General features: G+C 40.0%; 1 protein-coding gene across 2 annotated transcripts in view; it reads left to right on the forward strand.

The window, feature by feature from the left end:
* Window positions 1-16,696, forward strand: part of PTPRO (protein tyrosine phosphatase receptor type O) — a 149,658-nt gene that overhangs the window by 105,981 nt on the left and 26,981 nt on the right. Inside the window, exons 10-14 of one of the 2 annotated variants that reach the window (XM_090145733.1) lie at window positions 1,220-1,331; window positions 6,901-7,052; window positions 9,223-9,343; window positions 13,161-13,300; window positions 15,684-15,816. In XM_090145733.1, the coding sequence (XP_090001859.1) occupies window positions 1,220-1,331; window positions 6,901-7,052; window positions 9,223-9,343; window positions 13,161-13,300; window positions 15,684-15,816 (658 nt within the window). Of the gene's footprint in view, window positions 1-1,219; window positions 1,332-6,900; window positions 7,053-8,563; window positions 8,885-9,222; window positions 9,344-13,160; window positions 13,301-15,683; window positions 15,817-16,696 lie in introns of those variants that run through there. The other variant, XM_090145734.1, reaches the window with a different exon arrangement.

Genomic DNA, 16,696 nt, shown 5'->3' on the forward strand with positions numbered 1-16,696 from the left:
GATTGAAAGCAGTAAACAAATCAGGAGGCACCATCAGAGGAAATAAACGTCTCACTTTTCATCCCCAGCTGTAAAAACCTCATTATGAGGGAAATCAGGCCATAGTTACCTCCTCCAAAACAGACAGTAACTTAGAACAAGATTTTCTGGCTGGTGAAAGTCTTAATAGGACGTAACTGCAGAAGGGAAGTGAATAAGGCCCATTTGAGATGGTGGTTAATAAATTCCTGACAGAACCCATTAAACCACGTCCCTTAGTACAACATCTAAATGCTTATGCTCTGGAGTTTGTTTTAAAGTCAGTGTAACTCTTCCCAGTATTGCAACAGAAGTTTGTAAGAAGTCCAAGCAGCTTCAAAGTTTTGATGTCAAATGGAAAATACCATTTCTAAAACCATAAAGAGAATAGGCCCAAAATGCTGTATTTGGATTGCCTTCTGTTGTCTGAAAAAGAAAAAAAAAAGGCCACTGAAAACATCAGAGATCTGTGAAATAAGCAATTTCAAAGTTGTTGAAATTTTTCATTATTATCAATACACTTTTATTTTGAATTACAAAATATCATTAGAATTTTCATTTAAGTATAAATTTAAACATAAAGATTAAAATATGTTTGTTTTTTTTTTGGCATTGGAAACATTTTAACTTAAATATGGCAAACGATATTGCAATATAAAATATATTGTACTTTATATTTCATGTATATCTCATTTGTATTTATATCTATAATTTATTTCTCATTTATAGCTCATTTATATTTCATTTATATTTCATCTATAATAAATGATAATACAATATGAAACACACTTCAAAAATTGGGGGAAAAAAATGAGTCCTTTGAAGTGACAGTACCTGAGTCAAAACCACTGTTTCTAATACATCTTTAAAAACCCAATTAATCAAGAAAGAAGACCCCACATTGAGAGGGCGAATGAGAGGTCCCCATGGTGGGTGGACATGGGACCATGTGCCCTGGCTTAAGCAGTAGAGCTGCCACAATGAGCTTTGGTCTTCCCGCACACATTTTTGAATGAATTCAAATGCCAAATAACAGAATTTACCACTGGAGTAAGAAGTGAGAGATCAGTCAAACAGTCCCACGTCTGGGCACTGGATTTACAAATATGGCTGCTTTTTTCTTTTCTTTTTTTTTTTTAAGTCACACCACATTCTGGTAAATTTTCTGCTGAGCTGCTGTTTGTCTTTTGTCTCCCTGCAGAGGATAGCTAACCTGCTGCCTGCATGGTACTACAATTTCCGGGTCACCATGGTGACCTGGGGAGACCCAGAGCTGAGCTGCTGTGACAGCTCCACCATCAGCTTCATAACAGGTAAGCAGCACTCTGAAGAGACCATGGAAATGATGCCAGAAGCAGGAGGATGGGAAAAAAATGCTGTGTTTCACCTGCACATACTTGAAAATCAGAGTATTTAATAGCTAAGAGTGGGTGGTTGTCCTTGGTTTTGTTTTTGCTTTCTCAAAGAAAGCTCTTAGTCTTGCTTTAGGAAGTATAATTTTCCCGTGCAAAGCACAAGTTACTCTGTCCCACCTTCCATCAGCTGAAGGCATGGCTCCAGTGAGGCCAGTGACTGTGCTTGTCTTTTATGACACTGAGTGTTTTGCACTTTGAAAGGTTAATGGATAAATAGATAGTGTGAATTCTGATATTGTGAAATATTTTTCCATGTATTTGCACCGTCCCCATATCAGAGAATCACAGAATCATTAAGGTTGGAAAAGACCTCTAAGATCATCTAGTTCAACTGCCAACTCATCCCCACCATGCCCACTAACCACGTACCACATCCACACTGTTTTTGAGCACCTCCAAGGACAGTGACTCCATCACCTCCCTGGGCAGCCTATTCCAATGTATCACCACTCTTTCTGAGAAGAAATTTTTCTTAATATTCAATCTGAACTTCCCCTGGTGCAACTTGAGGCCATTCACTCTCATTCTATCACTGCTACCCATTAGAAGAGACCAGCCCCCACCTCACTACAATCTTCTTTCAGAGAACTGTAGTGAGACTTGTAGAATTCCTTCCTTTCCCTCTCAGTTATCCACAGATTAGTCTGTGACTCTTACACCTTAGCTAACATGGAGTAGAGTTCTGCACGCATCATGCAGATCTAGGCAAGGACTATGTCTTGCAGCACACTTTTCTTGTGCTCCAGCTCTGCCTTCTCTGCTGAGTGTATTTTGAGTGTGTGCAATGAGAAGAGTGCTGCTGAGATAAAGGTGCTGCTGGATGCATTTTCACTGGGCAGCTGTGCCTTAGCCAGTCCCTCCCAGTCAAGGTTCTCAGCTGCAGGAACTTGCTACAACCCATTGCTTTCCTTCCTCCATCTGGAACCAGCTTTGTATCTAGCACACTTTCTTGTCTCTTGAATTGGAGTCTTCAACATATAAAATGGATTAGCCAGAAAGGGAACAGCATTTGAGACCTCCTGTGAGCTCCCTGACACGTGCTTCCAGCACCCAGACTGCTTGAGTCAAGGTCCCCTATTGAATCATTTTGCTTTTATTCATCACCATTTAGCTCACCTTGCAGAAATACTGCTGATTGAAAGCAGTAAATAACTCAGGCACACCACGAGAGGAAATAAATTTATCTCACTTTTCTTTCCCAGCTGTAGAAACCACATTATGAGGGAAATCATGCTATGGTTATTCCCTCCAAAACAGATAGTAACCTAGAACAAGGTTTTCTGGTTCGTGAAAGCCTTAACAGGATGCAACTGAGAAAGGGAAGTGAATAAGGCCTATTTGTGATGTTAAAAATGCCCGACAGAACCACGTGAGCAAAATTATCACTGCATTGAGTCTTAGCTCCACTGAAGCCAGATGGAGCCTGTCATCCTCAGATGTTTGATCCCAACGTATGCTAGGACAAATCCTGTCACTTTTCTGGAGCACCACAAACTCAGAGCATCCAGCAGAGCCTCAAGACAAATCTTCAAGACACTCATTGCCCTTTGGCATCAGTCATCTTGTCCTTTTCACTGTAAGGAAGAAATTTTCCAGCTGATTGGTTGCTGTGTGAGGAAATAAATGTCTCTTCCAACTGATTTGGGTACCAGATTCAGCATTTTTGAGTGGAAATACTCCAGTAGGGCCCACATACTTTGTGTTGTTTCCCAAAACATGCAGCAGAACATAGAAAGATGAAGCTATTCTAAAATATAAGCCTCCATCAGGATCATTTTGGATTTCTGTAGAGGCAAGTAATGACTTTTACTGCCACGACATGGAAAAAAAAAAAAATGGATCAACTCCTTACCTAGCAGACATACACAAATCAGAAAAGAATAAAGACCTCAGGTAATGTTATCCATTTGCGACTGGCAAAACCCCTTTGCAGAAAAACCAACTCATATTCAGAGAGGGAGCAGGCCACTACTCCCCCTGGAAAGTTGTACTGGTGGTTAATTCTTTTTATTATCAAAAGTTTATCCTTTGCATCTAGTTTTAATGTAACAAGAATCATAAACTGGACTTTTTTTTTTCACTTATTGATTGAAGAGCCTCAGAGCTTTTTATTTTTTCTCCTCTCCTTTTTTTTTTTTTTAAACCTTTGCAAAGAATTTACCTTCACATTTCTCTCTTGTGAAATTCTGTTTGCTGAACTCTTCAGGTGCTCTCAGTAAGGTATTTTCTCGTGCAACTTCTTTTCCCAACTCTGCCTCTCTAATTTTTACTGTCTTTACCAATAAAAACCCGTGCCTAAAATTGCAGTACCAGCTGCTGAATACTCCTGCAGAGGCAAAATCAGCTCCCTATTCAATGCTCTTCTGTTTGTGCATCTCAATGATTGCATTTGCTATAGCATCGCGCTGGAGGTCTGTGTTGATTTGCTTCTATTCTGTGCCTTCTAAACTCCTCCTAGGGTAGCTATTTTTCCTTTTTCCTAAAGATTATTGCACCTGGTTGTCCAAAATAAGTTTTGTTTGAATGGGCCCAGCACAGGGGCCAATAATTTACATCACAGCCCTATCTTGAGCATTTCCTTCTTTACCAGTCATTGTGCCAGTTGCATGGCTCATCAGCTGTGCTTTTATTTTCAGGGTATTGATGAAAACATTGAATACCAATGAGCCAGATCTTAAGCACTGTAAGGGAAGAATCCTGATTTAAAAAATAAAAATAAATCAGATTTGACCAAATTACAAGTGCTTATCAATAGACAGTCACAACCAAATTTGAGCATTAAATACCTTCCTGTTCTCTGATTGCATTATTAGTTGAATCCTCTTCACTTTTGTCCTGGGAGTGCTGTCAGACTAACTCACCAGGAAGAGGTATGCCAATTTTTCATGTCTGCAGGTTGGAAATGTTTGTCCCCAACAGGTGCTGCTTTGCGCTATCTCAAGCTGTCAGGGGACTGCAAGGTTCTTTATCACCCTCAGCTTGTTTCCTTCCAGAGAGTGAGCAGATGTTTAAAAAGAGCTTTTGGTCCCTTTCTGAGTCATTCTGAACAACTCCACCTTCTTCGCATAGCCTGAGAAGGTTGCCAAGAATTAGAAAAAAACAAAAATAAAAAATAAAACCCATCAAAACTAAACTTGAAAATATTAAATACCAGGTTTTGTGGGCTTCTTGACCGTACGCCATCTGTCAGATCATTTCCCTAGAGCAGAATCCCACGTGGAGCTCACTGGACCATAGTACCTGAAATGAAAACAGTGTTAGAAGAGACTGGTTGATGCACAGTTCTCTTGCACGACAGCTGGTCAGATGTTTCCAGGAGAGCAGGGAGATCAGGGGCCCAGACTGCCCTTACGTAAATGCTTGCCAGAAGCAGCGTTTGCTCTCAGGCTCCTTCAGGAACAGCTGCATGCTGTTGTAATAACACAGGGAGAGATCATGGCACTGCCGGTGTTGCTGTGGTGACTAATGAGTTTTTAATGCCACCTGCTGTAAGCAGCTGGATCTTAAAGCAATTGTAAGCAAAGGTACTTCAGACCACCAACATTTTCTTTTGTGGCAAGGATGCCTTTAGCTTTGTAAATAAGTAAGTAAGTAAGTAAATAAGTAAATAAATAAATAAGTATAGAGAGGCAGACCATCATTGCTGGTGAGTGCCTCTGTCCTTCCTGCAAGGCTGCTCTCTGTTGGTCCAGTGGATGCTTTCAGCTGTCACTTTAGCCAGGTTGGCCATACCGTTTCCTACAGACTTTCCATGCAACTCAGTGAAAAATGGTGCTAAGGGGCACACCAGTCCTGACCTGTGGTCGTATTTCACATATCCTGCAGGTACCTTTGCCACATATCTAAACTTAAAGCTATGTGAGTGTTAGGAGGGCAAATGCGTCATCAGTATCAAAGTTTAAGAGGAAATTATTCATAGCACATAAGATTCATTCTAGTAGTGGCCTTAGGTTGTAAAGAATGCATAAGGATGAACTGGGAACTCTATAAATTAAAGAAGTATTACTTTAAAGATTTTATACTAAATAATGCTGCTTTCTCTCAACAGCATAAAAGGGTGATCTCAAAATGAATTTGAGAGAAGAGTCTTACTAAGCGCTTCTAAATGGCTCTAAATTGCCCGTCGTTGTATTTGCTTCCTTTCTTCAGTAAATCTGTGCTCCTAACAGATCTCAGCATAAAGTCATAGAAGCCTTCGTGAAAGCAGCAGTGACACCGTGTGGCTCCTTTCAAGCAGTTCCGTGCTGCCAGTGCATCCTGCCTTTGTGTGGCTGCTGGCACCCAGGGCTCTGCCAGGAAGCAGGGCAGCGGCTCTGCAAAGGCACAAACAAATTCGTTGTGGTCTATGAAGGATCTATCCATGTCCTTTTCAGTATAGGGCAGAATCTGCCAAGCACACGGAATCACTTCCCATTTTTTCCAGATTATCCCACTGATAACACCTTGAGGGGCAGGCCTTACCAACTGCTGACTTCCTCTTTGGGTGCTCCACTCAACTCAAATCCCAGTTAGGATACGTGCAGCTCTCAGTTAGGTAGGTGATTAAGGTGAGCCAGTCAGCTATGCTCCCTCTTCAGGTAATAGGGAGAGAGGCACGTCTCTTACTCATTCTAAACACCTGTTGTAGGAAAAAAGCTTTATAGATGGTTGTCTTGCTCCCTTGATGTCACAGGTTTTACCAGCCTGACCACAGAGAACAATCCACCATACAGCTAGCCATTGAACAGGCTCACAGGGCTATGGAGCAGCATACAGAGGAAGAGGAGGGACAACAGCTGCTTTGCCTAATACCTAATGACATAGTCCACAAGTTGCCACGTGTGTGTAGATTTGAGACTTAATCCTCTAGCAGGGGGATTGGACTCAATGATCTTCTGAGGTCCCTTCCAATCCCTGACATTCTGTGATTCTCTGATGATGGGACATGCACGCTGGGAGCAAAGAGGGCTGAAGCTTGTCATGCAAAGAGATGTTCTTTTGTTCACGTACAGAGTTTGTTGTTGTTGTTTATTCATTTTTTCCTATGGAAAAGCTATCCAAGTTATTCAGTGTGACAATTCTTATTTATTAGTCAGTGAACGTCATTGCTTTTCAGTGCTATAACACAGTGAGGCAATATCCAAGGCTTTTAGCTTGGCTTTAAATTTCATTTATAAATGTTGATTCGGAAAATGGTTTCTATCAGCCAGGAGCTTCATGCTTCTTCTTCTTCTTTTTTTTTTTAAACTGTAAGGCTGCGAACAAAAATAAATTTCTGTTCCAAATGTTCCTCAGGGAAAAGCTGTTTTTCATTTCTTTCAGTTAGTACTCAGTTACCAGTATAAAGTGCAGATGATTTTACTGATACATTTCTGCTGTGGTCGTGATACTCTTTTCCCAATAGTATCCCTTGGCAGAAGTTTATTATTGGACTTGGTAATTAGTTGTGTTAGACCACATCTGTAATATGTTTGTCCTATTTCTTCAGCACCAGTGGCACCAGAGATTACCTCCATAGAATATTACAATCACCTTTTGTATGTCACCTGGACCTATGGAGGAGATGGTACTGACCTCTCTCATTCCAGGATGCTGCATTGGATGGTCATCGCAGAAGGAAAGAAAAAAATCAAAAAGAGTGTAAGTATGACCAGGGAAGGTGTCGTTCTCTTTGTATTCTTTTGCTCAGCTGATGCTTTTGTATTGCAATGTTTGAGCACGTTGGTTAATCAGTTAAAGTTGTTTCTGTGCGTGACACTTCTGAACACTGAGGCTGTCAAAACAGACAGTGAGTGGAATGCTTCCATTGCAATCCAACAAAAAATGTTGCTAATTTAGGTGAGAATTTAGGAACAGCTTATTGAACTTCTGAACTGCAGCTAGTAGAAATTGAAGAGTATTTTTTAGTTAACAGAAATATTGATTTCAATTTCTGCTAAATTATAAGCTACATGACACTACTGTATGATTTTTTTTTTTTTAATCATTCAAACCAGGTGCTATCACTTCCCATTTTCTATTTGGACACAAACTGATCAGAAGAGGATTTCACCCAGAAATGTTGGAAAACTTGCCAGATGTTACAATGGATCCTTGGCACATTCTCCTCAACTATTTGAGCTAATATAAAAATTAGTTAGAAAAAGAAATCTGAGTTTTCCAGTTATGGAATAAAGCCACACTTCAGCAGGGTATCAAGATGCATGTTTAACCTGAACCACAAGAGCAGCCCCTGGGCATAAAGCATTGCTAGCATTGCTGCACAGGAGCACATACTGCCAGTTTTGTAGCTCCTTGTAGCCCGTGACCTTCAGCACCGCTACTGATGTTTTGATCATTTACAGGTAGAAAGTGGCTGCTCTTTTTCAAATGAAAGTTTTTCTCCAGCTGAAGATTCACCAGATGCTGAATTGGAAGTGGATTTTCAGGATAAGTGCAAATTCATAAGCACCTTTTTATTTTAATTTATACGGAGCATTATAGAATTCATTGGTTTCCTAGTGGCTGCAAGAGTGAACCCATCTGGAGCTTGTTGCACCATGAATCTAATTACATGATTAGTGGAACTATTCAAAAACATGACATTTATAAGCAGTAGGAACTTCCAATATTTGGATCTTTGTTTCAAACAAAAAAAGAAAACCCCACATTTTATTTTTTTTCCAACAGATAAAGTATTCTAACCATTGAATTTGAAAAAACTGTGGCTGAAATTTCCCTCCCTTCCTTTCCTTCCAATAGTCGTGTTCTCATAATACAATTATTCTTTCAGGAAAAATTCTGACTTCTATGCAACAATTTCAGATAAAACATTTGAATACAAATATTTAATAAATATAAAATAAGCACTGAATACAAAATTAAATGGAAATGAACATGGAATATGTAATTTTTCCATTAAACAGAGGATTAAAAATAGAGAGTATTTGCAGCACAGAGTACAAGCAAATGTAACTTCAAAGCCATCTTAAGGGATATTTTTCTTTATATTATTTTCAGAACAAGAGTACACAGCAAATACTCTTACAGGAATACCTTGAATAAGATATTTATGACTGAATTTTATGGTACTGCTTGTATTTGTAAATATGGATGCATCATGCTTTCAGGCTTAAGGGTGTATTTTTTCTGCTAAGCTGTGTTAGTCTCTTTCAGAAATAGTTTCCTTTGAAAATGATACTATATGATTCTCTCTTTATATGATTTGTTGTGGTAAAGATTGTTAATGTGAATGCTTTTCTTTTGAGATTATTAAAATTAACAGATAATCAGGTAATGATGACTTCTTCCTGCTCTTTTTATATTTCTGAGGACTCTGGAGAAGTTGGTCAGTTTTTAGATAAGTGGATAAACTAATGTTAGTCACTGTCAGTCTGCATTCAGAACTGTTCATCTCTTTTGGATCTGAAAATTTCAGCTGAAAATGAAGTGTCCATGGAAAGCAGCATGAGATTCTGAATGCACCATTACTAGTAAGCCTACAAATCCTCTGAAAACAGCGTGTTGCAGTGTCTGAGTCCTGTGTCCTTCTCTGTGGCCATGGAGAAATGAGGAATTTACTCGCTCCCATAATAGTAGGAAGAAGTTATTCACAGTCTGTTAAACCCTAGCTTGGATTTGGATCATATCTCGTTTCAAATCACGTGACTCCACTCAGTGCTGGGTCATGTAACAAGTTTAGAGTGTGCAGAACAAATTTGCTGTGATGTGCAGAGCTTTCTTTGTAGTACATTAAGCAACCAGATTAATTTTAGAAGACGAATATCTTCTTTGGGTTGTAATTAAGAATTGTTGCCTTTAATTATTGTAGGTAACACGCAATGTGATGACTGCAGTGTTGAGCTTGCCTCCGGGGGACATTTACAACCTTTCAGTAACTGCTTGTACTGAAAGAGGCAGCAATACTTCCCTGCTCCAGCTTGTGAAATTGGGTAAGAAATGTGTGCTTCTTTGCAAGTTGTGAACCCACTCCTTCACTCATTAAAATGCAGAAGTTGCTCTGTCAGCAAATTCATCTTCTTCCTCATTTTAGAGTCGTGTACCTGTGATCACATTTCTCTTGGAAAGCTGTAATTTTTTTTCTCCTTGCTGTGAAGATTGTCCCATTCACATATGTGACACTATTCCCTAAATAGCATTACTCAAGAAGAGCAAGAGTAGAAGAATCTGACTGTAAATGGAAGTAGAAGAGTGTAAACTGCTCACTGTCTTTTGGGGAGTACAACTCTTCTCTGTATTTATTTTACTAAATTCTTGACCACACACAGGTTTTGGGAACAGAGAATCAAACTTCCCATCTGAAATTTTCAGTACAGAGCAAATCTTGGTTTTGCCTGTTTCTCAGTCTGCATTCTGCCACCTGGTATGACTTTGTAGAATTATAGAGTGGCCTTGGTTGGAAGGGACCTCAGGGATCATCAAGCTCCAACCCCCCTGCTGCAAGCAGGGCACCAACCTCCATATCTAATACTAGATCAGGCTGTCCAGGGCCCCATCCAACCTGGCCTTGAACACCTCCAGGGATGGGGCGTCCCTTCACATTTCCTCCCTCCCTCAACTTCTCCAACACCAACATCCGTCTTTAAATACAGATCAGTGAGAGTATTCTTTACACACACACAAAAAATCAAATCAAATTCATGGCTGAGGAGCGCTGCATCATTCTAAAAGAAATTCATGTAACTTACACAAAGAAACAAAACAACAAAAAAAAAGATGTCTTCGTTTAACTCTGAAGAAAACTGAACAGTACATTGCTGTGCCTCAAGAGGTTTCACTTCACTTTTGCATGCACGTGGAATTGTTGAGCCTTTAGTGCCTAAAGCTGTGAAATGTTGAAGCATGCCTAACTGCTTTTATGGGCATTAACTCCACTGTGAAGGTGGGTAAAGGAGAGCTGGTAATTTCAAACTGGATTATCTTCTCTGTACACATAATATATCTTTTCTGAGTGACAGTGGAAGGAGTGATATTAAAGATTTTCATAATTTATAATGAATTGGAGGACTTTCAGCAGTCATTATCTACTTGTCCTTTTCTATAGCTCTCTTTTACCCAAATCCCTAAAACAGTGCTGGGGCAAGCAGTACAGCCACAAGAATCTAAGTACTTCCAGGTCTTTTCATCAAAGGAAATACTGGAAACAAATTCCATGGATTTTCCCTTCTTTATGCAAGTCTCGTCGTCCGTTCTGCCCAAGACCGTGTATCTGTGCACACAGTTAAGTGTGTACATTCCCTGCAGAGGATAAGTATATGCCCCTGCTACTACTACCCAAATATTTTAGGAATATTTCAAAATATCACCTAGCTTTATCTTCCATGGTCTATAAATGCCATGTGTTATTAATGTTACACCCCCTGCATCCTAACTGTGTCTTCTTGTTTTTCCTTATGGACAGGGAAAACAGCAATTGGCAAGGGCAGGCAGACTCTTGTTGAACTCTCCTGGTTATTTTGTTCTTGCTCTTTCACTGTCAACAAAAAGAAAGCGGAAACAATTCAATTTTGATAAATTGCCTCTAGAGTTCTGTGGGTTGTTTGCTTTCCTCTATCCTGTTTGCACTTTGAGTGGGCAATTGTAAGGGTATTTTACGAGAGGTTCTCCTTCTCTCTTTTTCTGAGGGAGCACTGGGAGTTGTAATTAGCAGTAGTGGGAACTGATTCTAAGTGATAGACAACTCAGCACTTGGCAGTCACTTAAGCACTCCTGCCAAATGTTCTTCCCTCCATAATGTTTGCTTCATTCTGGCAACTTTCCACTTGTAGAAAAAGCAAGCCATTTGCTGGAGGCAAAAAGGAAGATTTGCTTGGGATGATGCCAAAATGTTAAACTCATATTTTCACTGAGACCATTTTTTACCTGGAGTGAGGGATGGAATGTATTTCTTAATCCAGGAGCAGATACATGGGTGTAACTAAGAGAGAGATGCTTTCTGATGTCTTTCTGGGACAGTGTTTATGCTGCAGACCCCATGACACAGAAGCAGCCACGTGGAAGTGCCTCAGTCCTTGCCCTGCTCTCTACAACTCTTTCCCCATTGCCAATGTAATCTTCATAGCCTCAAACCCTAGAATGCTGATCTGATTGTCTGGGGAACAGATACTTCTTCCAAACCTATAATCACTTGAGCAAGTCCTTTGAGCTGGATTTTTTGTGATGAATCTTACACATCACATCCAGGCTTCTGTGACAGCAGTGAGAGTAACGAATTATTTGTAAAAGTAAAAGAACAGAACAAATTGTTGTTGTACCTGGTTAGTCAGGATTGCTTTTCTCTGCCCTTCAAGATATCCTTCCCATGCTCCCAATGCTCCTGGAGTCTCAGGCAGGCCTTGCACTGAGTGTTGACCTCCACGGGAGGCATGGCATTTTTAATCATTTGAAAGTCCGTGTTAATCAATCACCATGTTTCTGTCCCCAGTGGGTTTCTTTATGTCTCCAGCAGAACTTATCCCTTTTGACATTTGATCTTCTTCCTCCTCGTACTTTGATCTGTCTCCACTCATTTCTAAAGTAACCTTAATTTTTAAATCATTCTATTCCTCCTTTCTACCTACACTGCAGGATATACATAGTAAAGTTTCAAGAATGATGAAATGTGACCTTGGAGACTCAGTGGGTAGCTGAGGGAAATAGTTACTTCAGGGGCAGTGTTCATACCTTGCTCCCACACTCCAGTACACTTTGGGAATGTAGTGGTAGGACAGGGGTTAGAGTTTTAAATTACAAGAGGGTAGGTTTAGATTACATACAAGGAAGAAGTTCTTTACTCAGAAGGCAGTGAGGCCCTGGCACAGGCTGCCCAGAGAAGCTGTGGATGCCCCATCCCTGGAGGGACTGAAGGCCAAGTTGGATGGGGCCCTGGGCAGCCTGAGCTGGTGGGGCCAGCCCTGTCCGTGGCAGGGGGTTGGAATGGCTGAGCCTTGAGGTCCATTCCAACCCAAGCTGTTCTGTGATTCTGTGATTCCCATGTCACCCAACAGTCTGCCATCACTAGCCTGCTGCCCTCAGGATGGCAACAGTCCTCTTATTGCAGGGTTCATCTTCTCCTTGTCATGTGAGAAGCTCAATGCCTTGTCTATGTTAGTCTGTTACAGAACAACAGCAACAAGTACAAAAACAATAAATTAAAAAGCTCTGAGATCTGGACATTCAGTGAGGAGAGAAAACTCCTGGAACTAACTGAAATGAGTGAAGATCCAATTGCCCTTAAATATTAACCTGGAACAAAAAACACTGACCAGAAGATTTATTTGAACTGCCAAATGATTAAATATTTCCTCTGGTGCAATTAAGTGGACCTAGACAGAGCTCACTTTGGGGGAGCTGCTTCATTATTATCTCCTGGGTCAGGCCTTGCAAAGCAAGTACTTATCAGTGCAAATGTTTTGCTAATAGGTGGGCAGACATCTTCTCCTGAAAGAGATTCTGTTAGCATTTTACTATTAATACAGTATGCTGATTGCCCTTAAAGAGCCTGTGAAAAAGGAAGTGACTATCCAACTGCCCAAATAGAGAACATTTTAAATTAAAAAAAAAAAAACAAACTAAGACACATCGCCTTCCCATTTTGCATTGGTTGCTTATCATCATGAGGAACGGTGCTTTTTTGCTGGCAGGAAATATCTGAAGGAAATGAATGATAGAAAGGCATCGGGCATTGCATTTCTTTTTATGTGATGCTTTCTCTTGTTTATACAAAGACTTCAAGATAAGCTTAATAAAAGGAGATTTTCTCTTAACTAGAACCAGCACCTCCAAAGTCACTGTTTGCTGTCAACAAGACTCAGACATCTGTCACTCTGCTGTGGGTAGAAGAAGGAGTGGCTGATTTCTTTGAAGTCTACTGCCAGCAAGCTGGATCCAATCAAGAAATTAAGGTCCAGGTATGTGAGGTCCTCTTTGTTTTCTACTTTTCATTTCTAAAACTGTGACTAGGCCTGGCATCTTTCAGATTTTCTGTCTGCTGCTTAGCATTTGTCTGTAAAGCCCAGGGTTTTGGTTTTCAACCAAATGTGATAAGGTGGTTCAGAATTAGAGCCTTTAGAACTGAGCTGCTAAAGCATTTGAAATGCTAAAATATTTTGTTATTTTGCAGTGTTAAGGCTGGCTTCTATTTTGCTCATGAGATTGAACAGAAGATATGTTCATCCATGACAGCAGCAGTATCAACCCTTGGCTAGTCATGAAATGGACTCTATTATAATCTGCAAAACATGAAGAGCCACAAAACTAAGGGAATGTCAGTGGGTAGAAATGGGAAAAAATTCAGGTAGCTTGATTAGAAATGGGAAAAATAGACATATTTAGATGCTACAGGGCTGAGCTCTTTTATACAGCATCTAATTACTACTGGCTTACTTTTCTCCTGGTTTTGAGGACTGTTAAGTGAAATTAAATAGGACCTTAAGTGCTATTCAAATTTCCTTTATGGGCAAATGTTGCTGCTACTTAAGCATTTTTTTCTTGAGGCATTTTCTTCCAGATTCAACTTCTCAAAATAATCCTTTTTTCCTTCTGTCCATGTTAACAAGTGTGCTCTGTGGACACATGAACACCTGAGTGTTTAGATTAGTAAAGCTGTTCTGTGAAAAGGAGCAGTATTAGTTTTGATTTCTTGCTATTCAGCATTGTGTATGAGGATTACTTTGTGGTTTAGCTGACAGCTTAGTGAATCACTGTGATTGCGTGCTGTGAAATTCTGTCATCTGGACTTTCCCAGAATGGGAAATTACTCAGGAAAAAATAAAAAAGTAACCCACACAGACCAATGATTATCTCGAAAAAGATATACACCTTCTTTAACTCAGTCTGTGAAATATTTAATATTTTAAGTTAAGAAAGGCGCTGACTAAAGGAGAAAATCTTCAGATGCACTTGAATCTTTTGGATAGTTTGGATTCCAATTTTAGATTCCTGTTCTTTTCACAGTGAATAGACAGAGATCATGAAGTCATTATCTACTTAGCAGAGATTCAAAATAATGATGTGATTAGACAAGAAAGGTACCACAGGATTTGCGGCTTCAGTGCTGAGCAATTATGTTTTAAGAACATCAGGAAAAGACTGTTCTGTTTGGCAGGAACTTCAGTGGTTTCCCATTTGTTGACACGAACATCTGGCAGTGGGAAATGCACAGAGATTAGCAGTTCACTTCTCATTAGATTCATCACTGTCTTTTCTGTCTCTGTGACAAAAGGGGAAGGACTCCTTTTTAAACCTTAAAAATGGATGTGTTCTCATTAGACCAGTGAAAATCCTTTATTTGTGATTTTCCATGCTAATTACATGAATACTTTTGTCACTTTCCTCCATTTTTAAACTAGCAACAGATTTCCATGTTTGAACATCTTGGGTTCTTGTTTGACTTATTTAATTCTTTCCAGAGGGGAAAATGGAAAAAACCATCATACCAAGTCCAAATCATGGCCCCTCCTTTCAGCTGAGGGAATACAACTCTCTTCCCTTACATTCATGCACATGTGATTTCATCTGCATAACGTAAATCAGAATTGCATTACAAGAAAAACCCTATATCATATAGAAGGAATCCCTGGCTGATAACGGGCCACTGAAAATATCCAGTGCTCAGGGCTTGCTGCATTGCACTCTGTGTCTGGAATTAGTTTATTCATTAAACTTCATTAAACACTCTGTTTCCTGTTATTGCATCTGCAACCCACCCTTTGGTCTGCTGGAGTACAGAAAAGTACTTACTCTCAGTAAGTATAGTTTTCAGAACCATAAAGACCTCTATCTTTAAATCAATCCGTACATGGTATTTGTTTTGTTTTTCCAGTCCAGCATTTATAAAACCAGGGACGTAGAAATTAAAACACTGCATAAAGTTATTATATAAAAAATAACTGTTTTCCTCATACTTGTGTGGCTTAGTAACCAGAGCTTGAGAGCTTCTGTCTACCTCTGGGAATGTTCCAGGGGATGAAGCACTTTCTCCACTGCGAGTGTGCCTGGCCAAACCACTGCAAAGCACTCTCCTGCCCACCCCAAGGGGTTCTGGGCTCCCTGAGATGCTCTATGCCGTTCCCACTGCTGCTTTCACCCCTATTGCTCCCCCCTCTTCTGCCAGACTAGGCGCCTATGTTTGAGGGCAGGCCATGGTTACTGTCCCTAGGTTTCAAAGCACTGCTTTTATCACCAAATCGAACTTTATCATTTCAAATAAGTGGGAGGAGAGCAGAACAGTGATTTGTGTACTTGCATTTATGGTAGACACAAACTACTGTGTGCTTTTCTCCGTGTCTATAGGAACCTGTCACTGTCTCTTCACACGTAGTGACTATTTCCAGCCTAACTCCTGCCACTTCCTACAACTGCAGCGTGACCACCTTCAGCCACAATAGCCCCAGTGTTCCCACTTTCATTGCGGTTTCCACCATGGGTAAGCAACACTTCCCTTTCTACTTTGTCCTTCAGCTGCAGCAACAATTTCTTCTTGCTTTCTAAAGCTGGTCTCAGCAATGTTGGCAACCAAACATTTTTTATGTCATGGAAGAAATGACAGATGTAGTAGGGGTGGGGAAGTAGCTTTCAAAAGTTTTTATTAAAACCTTGATGGTAAGATGCAAACGAGTGGCTCAGTTCTCTACTGGCTTTTAGAAGGTGGAGACCTGGTTTGTAGTTTCAAGGCTGAACATCAGTGCATTGCCTGATGGCATTTATGGAAAAAAAAAACATCTCCTAGCCAATCCCAAGTGAAACGAGGAAAATCACACTGATGAGCTCCTAAGGAGAAAAATTTTTTCAATTTTCAATGAGGAAGTGAAGACAGAGTGAGAGCAAAGGAAAAGAGAGAATGGGATATCCTGAGCCATCACATGCCAGAGTGATAACTCCCACTGGAGGCTATCTGGGCTTGCCATCAAGTCTATCATTGTACTGACTCTGAAGAAAGAAAATCAGTGTTGGATTGTCCAGAACAATGGACTTTTATTTAAAGTCTGCCATTCATAATGATAGCATAAGTCATAGCTTTAGTCACGTGTCCTATACTTCATACACTACTCCATAATGGAATTCAATGCCTGAAATTTAGCTCAATGACTTTAAGCTCTGTGATTTCTATTCTAAAAATGCTTCTCTAGATGTAAAGTTATTTTGAGCAAGTAGAGCAGACAGGTTTTCTTATGGAATGAGAGGAATAGGTTATCTGTTCTTATGCTAGTAAAACTGATAAATGTAATATGGAACAAAAATAAATCAAAATTTTGTTAATGAGAGTTGTTTTGACCTCTTAGTTAAAACAGAATATACTGTTGCAA

The sequence above is a fragment of the Phasianus colchicus genome, chromosome 1 (assembly GCF_987193195.1).
Source record: "Phasianus colchicus chromosome 1, bPhaCol1.hap1.1, whole genome shotgun sequence".
Classification (NCBI taxonomy): domain Eukaryota; kingdom Metazoa; phylum Chordata; class Aves; order Galliformes; family Phasianidae; genus Phasianus; species Phasianus colchicus.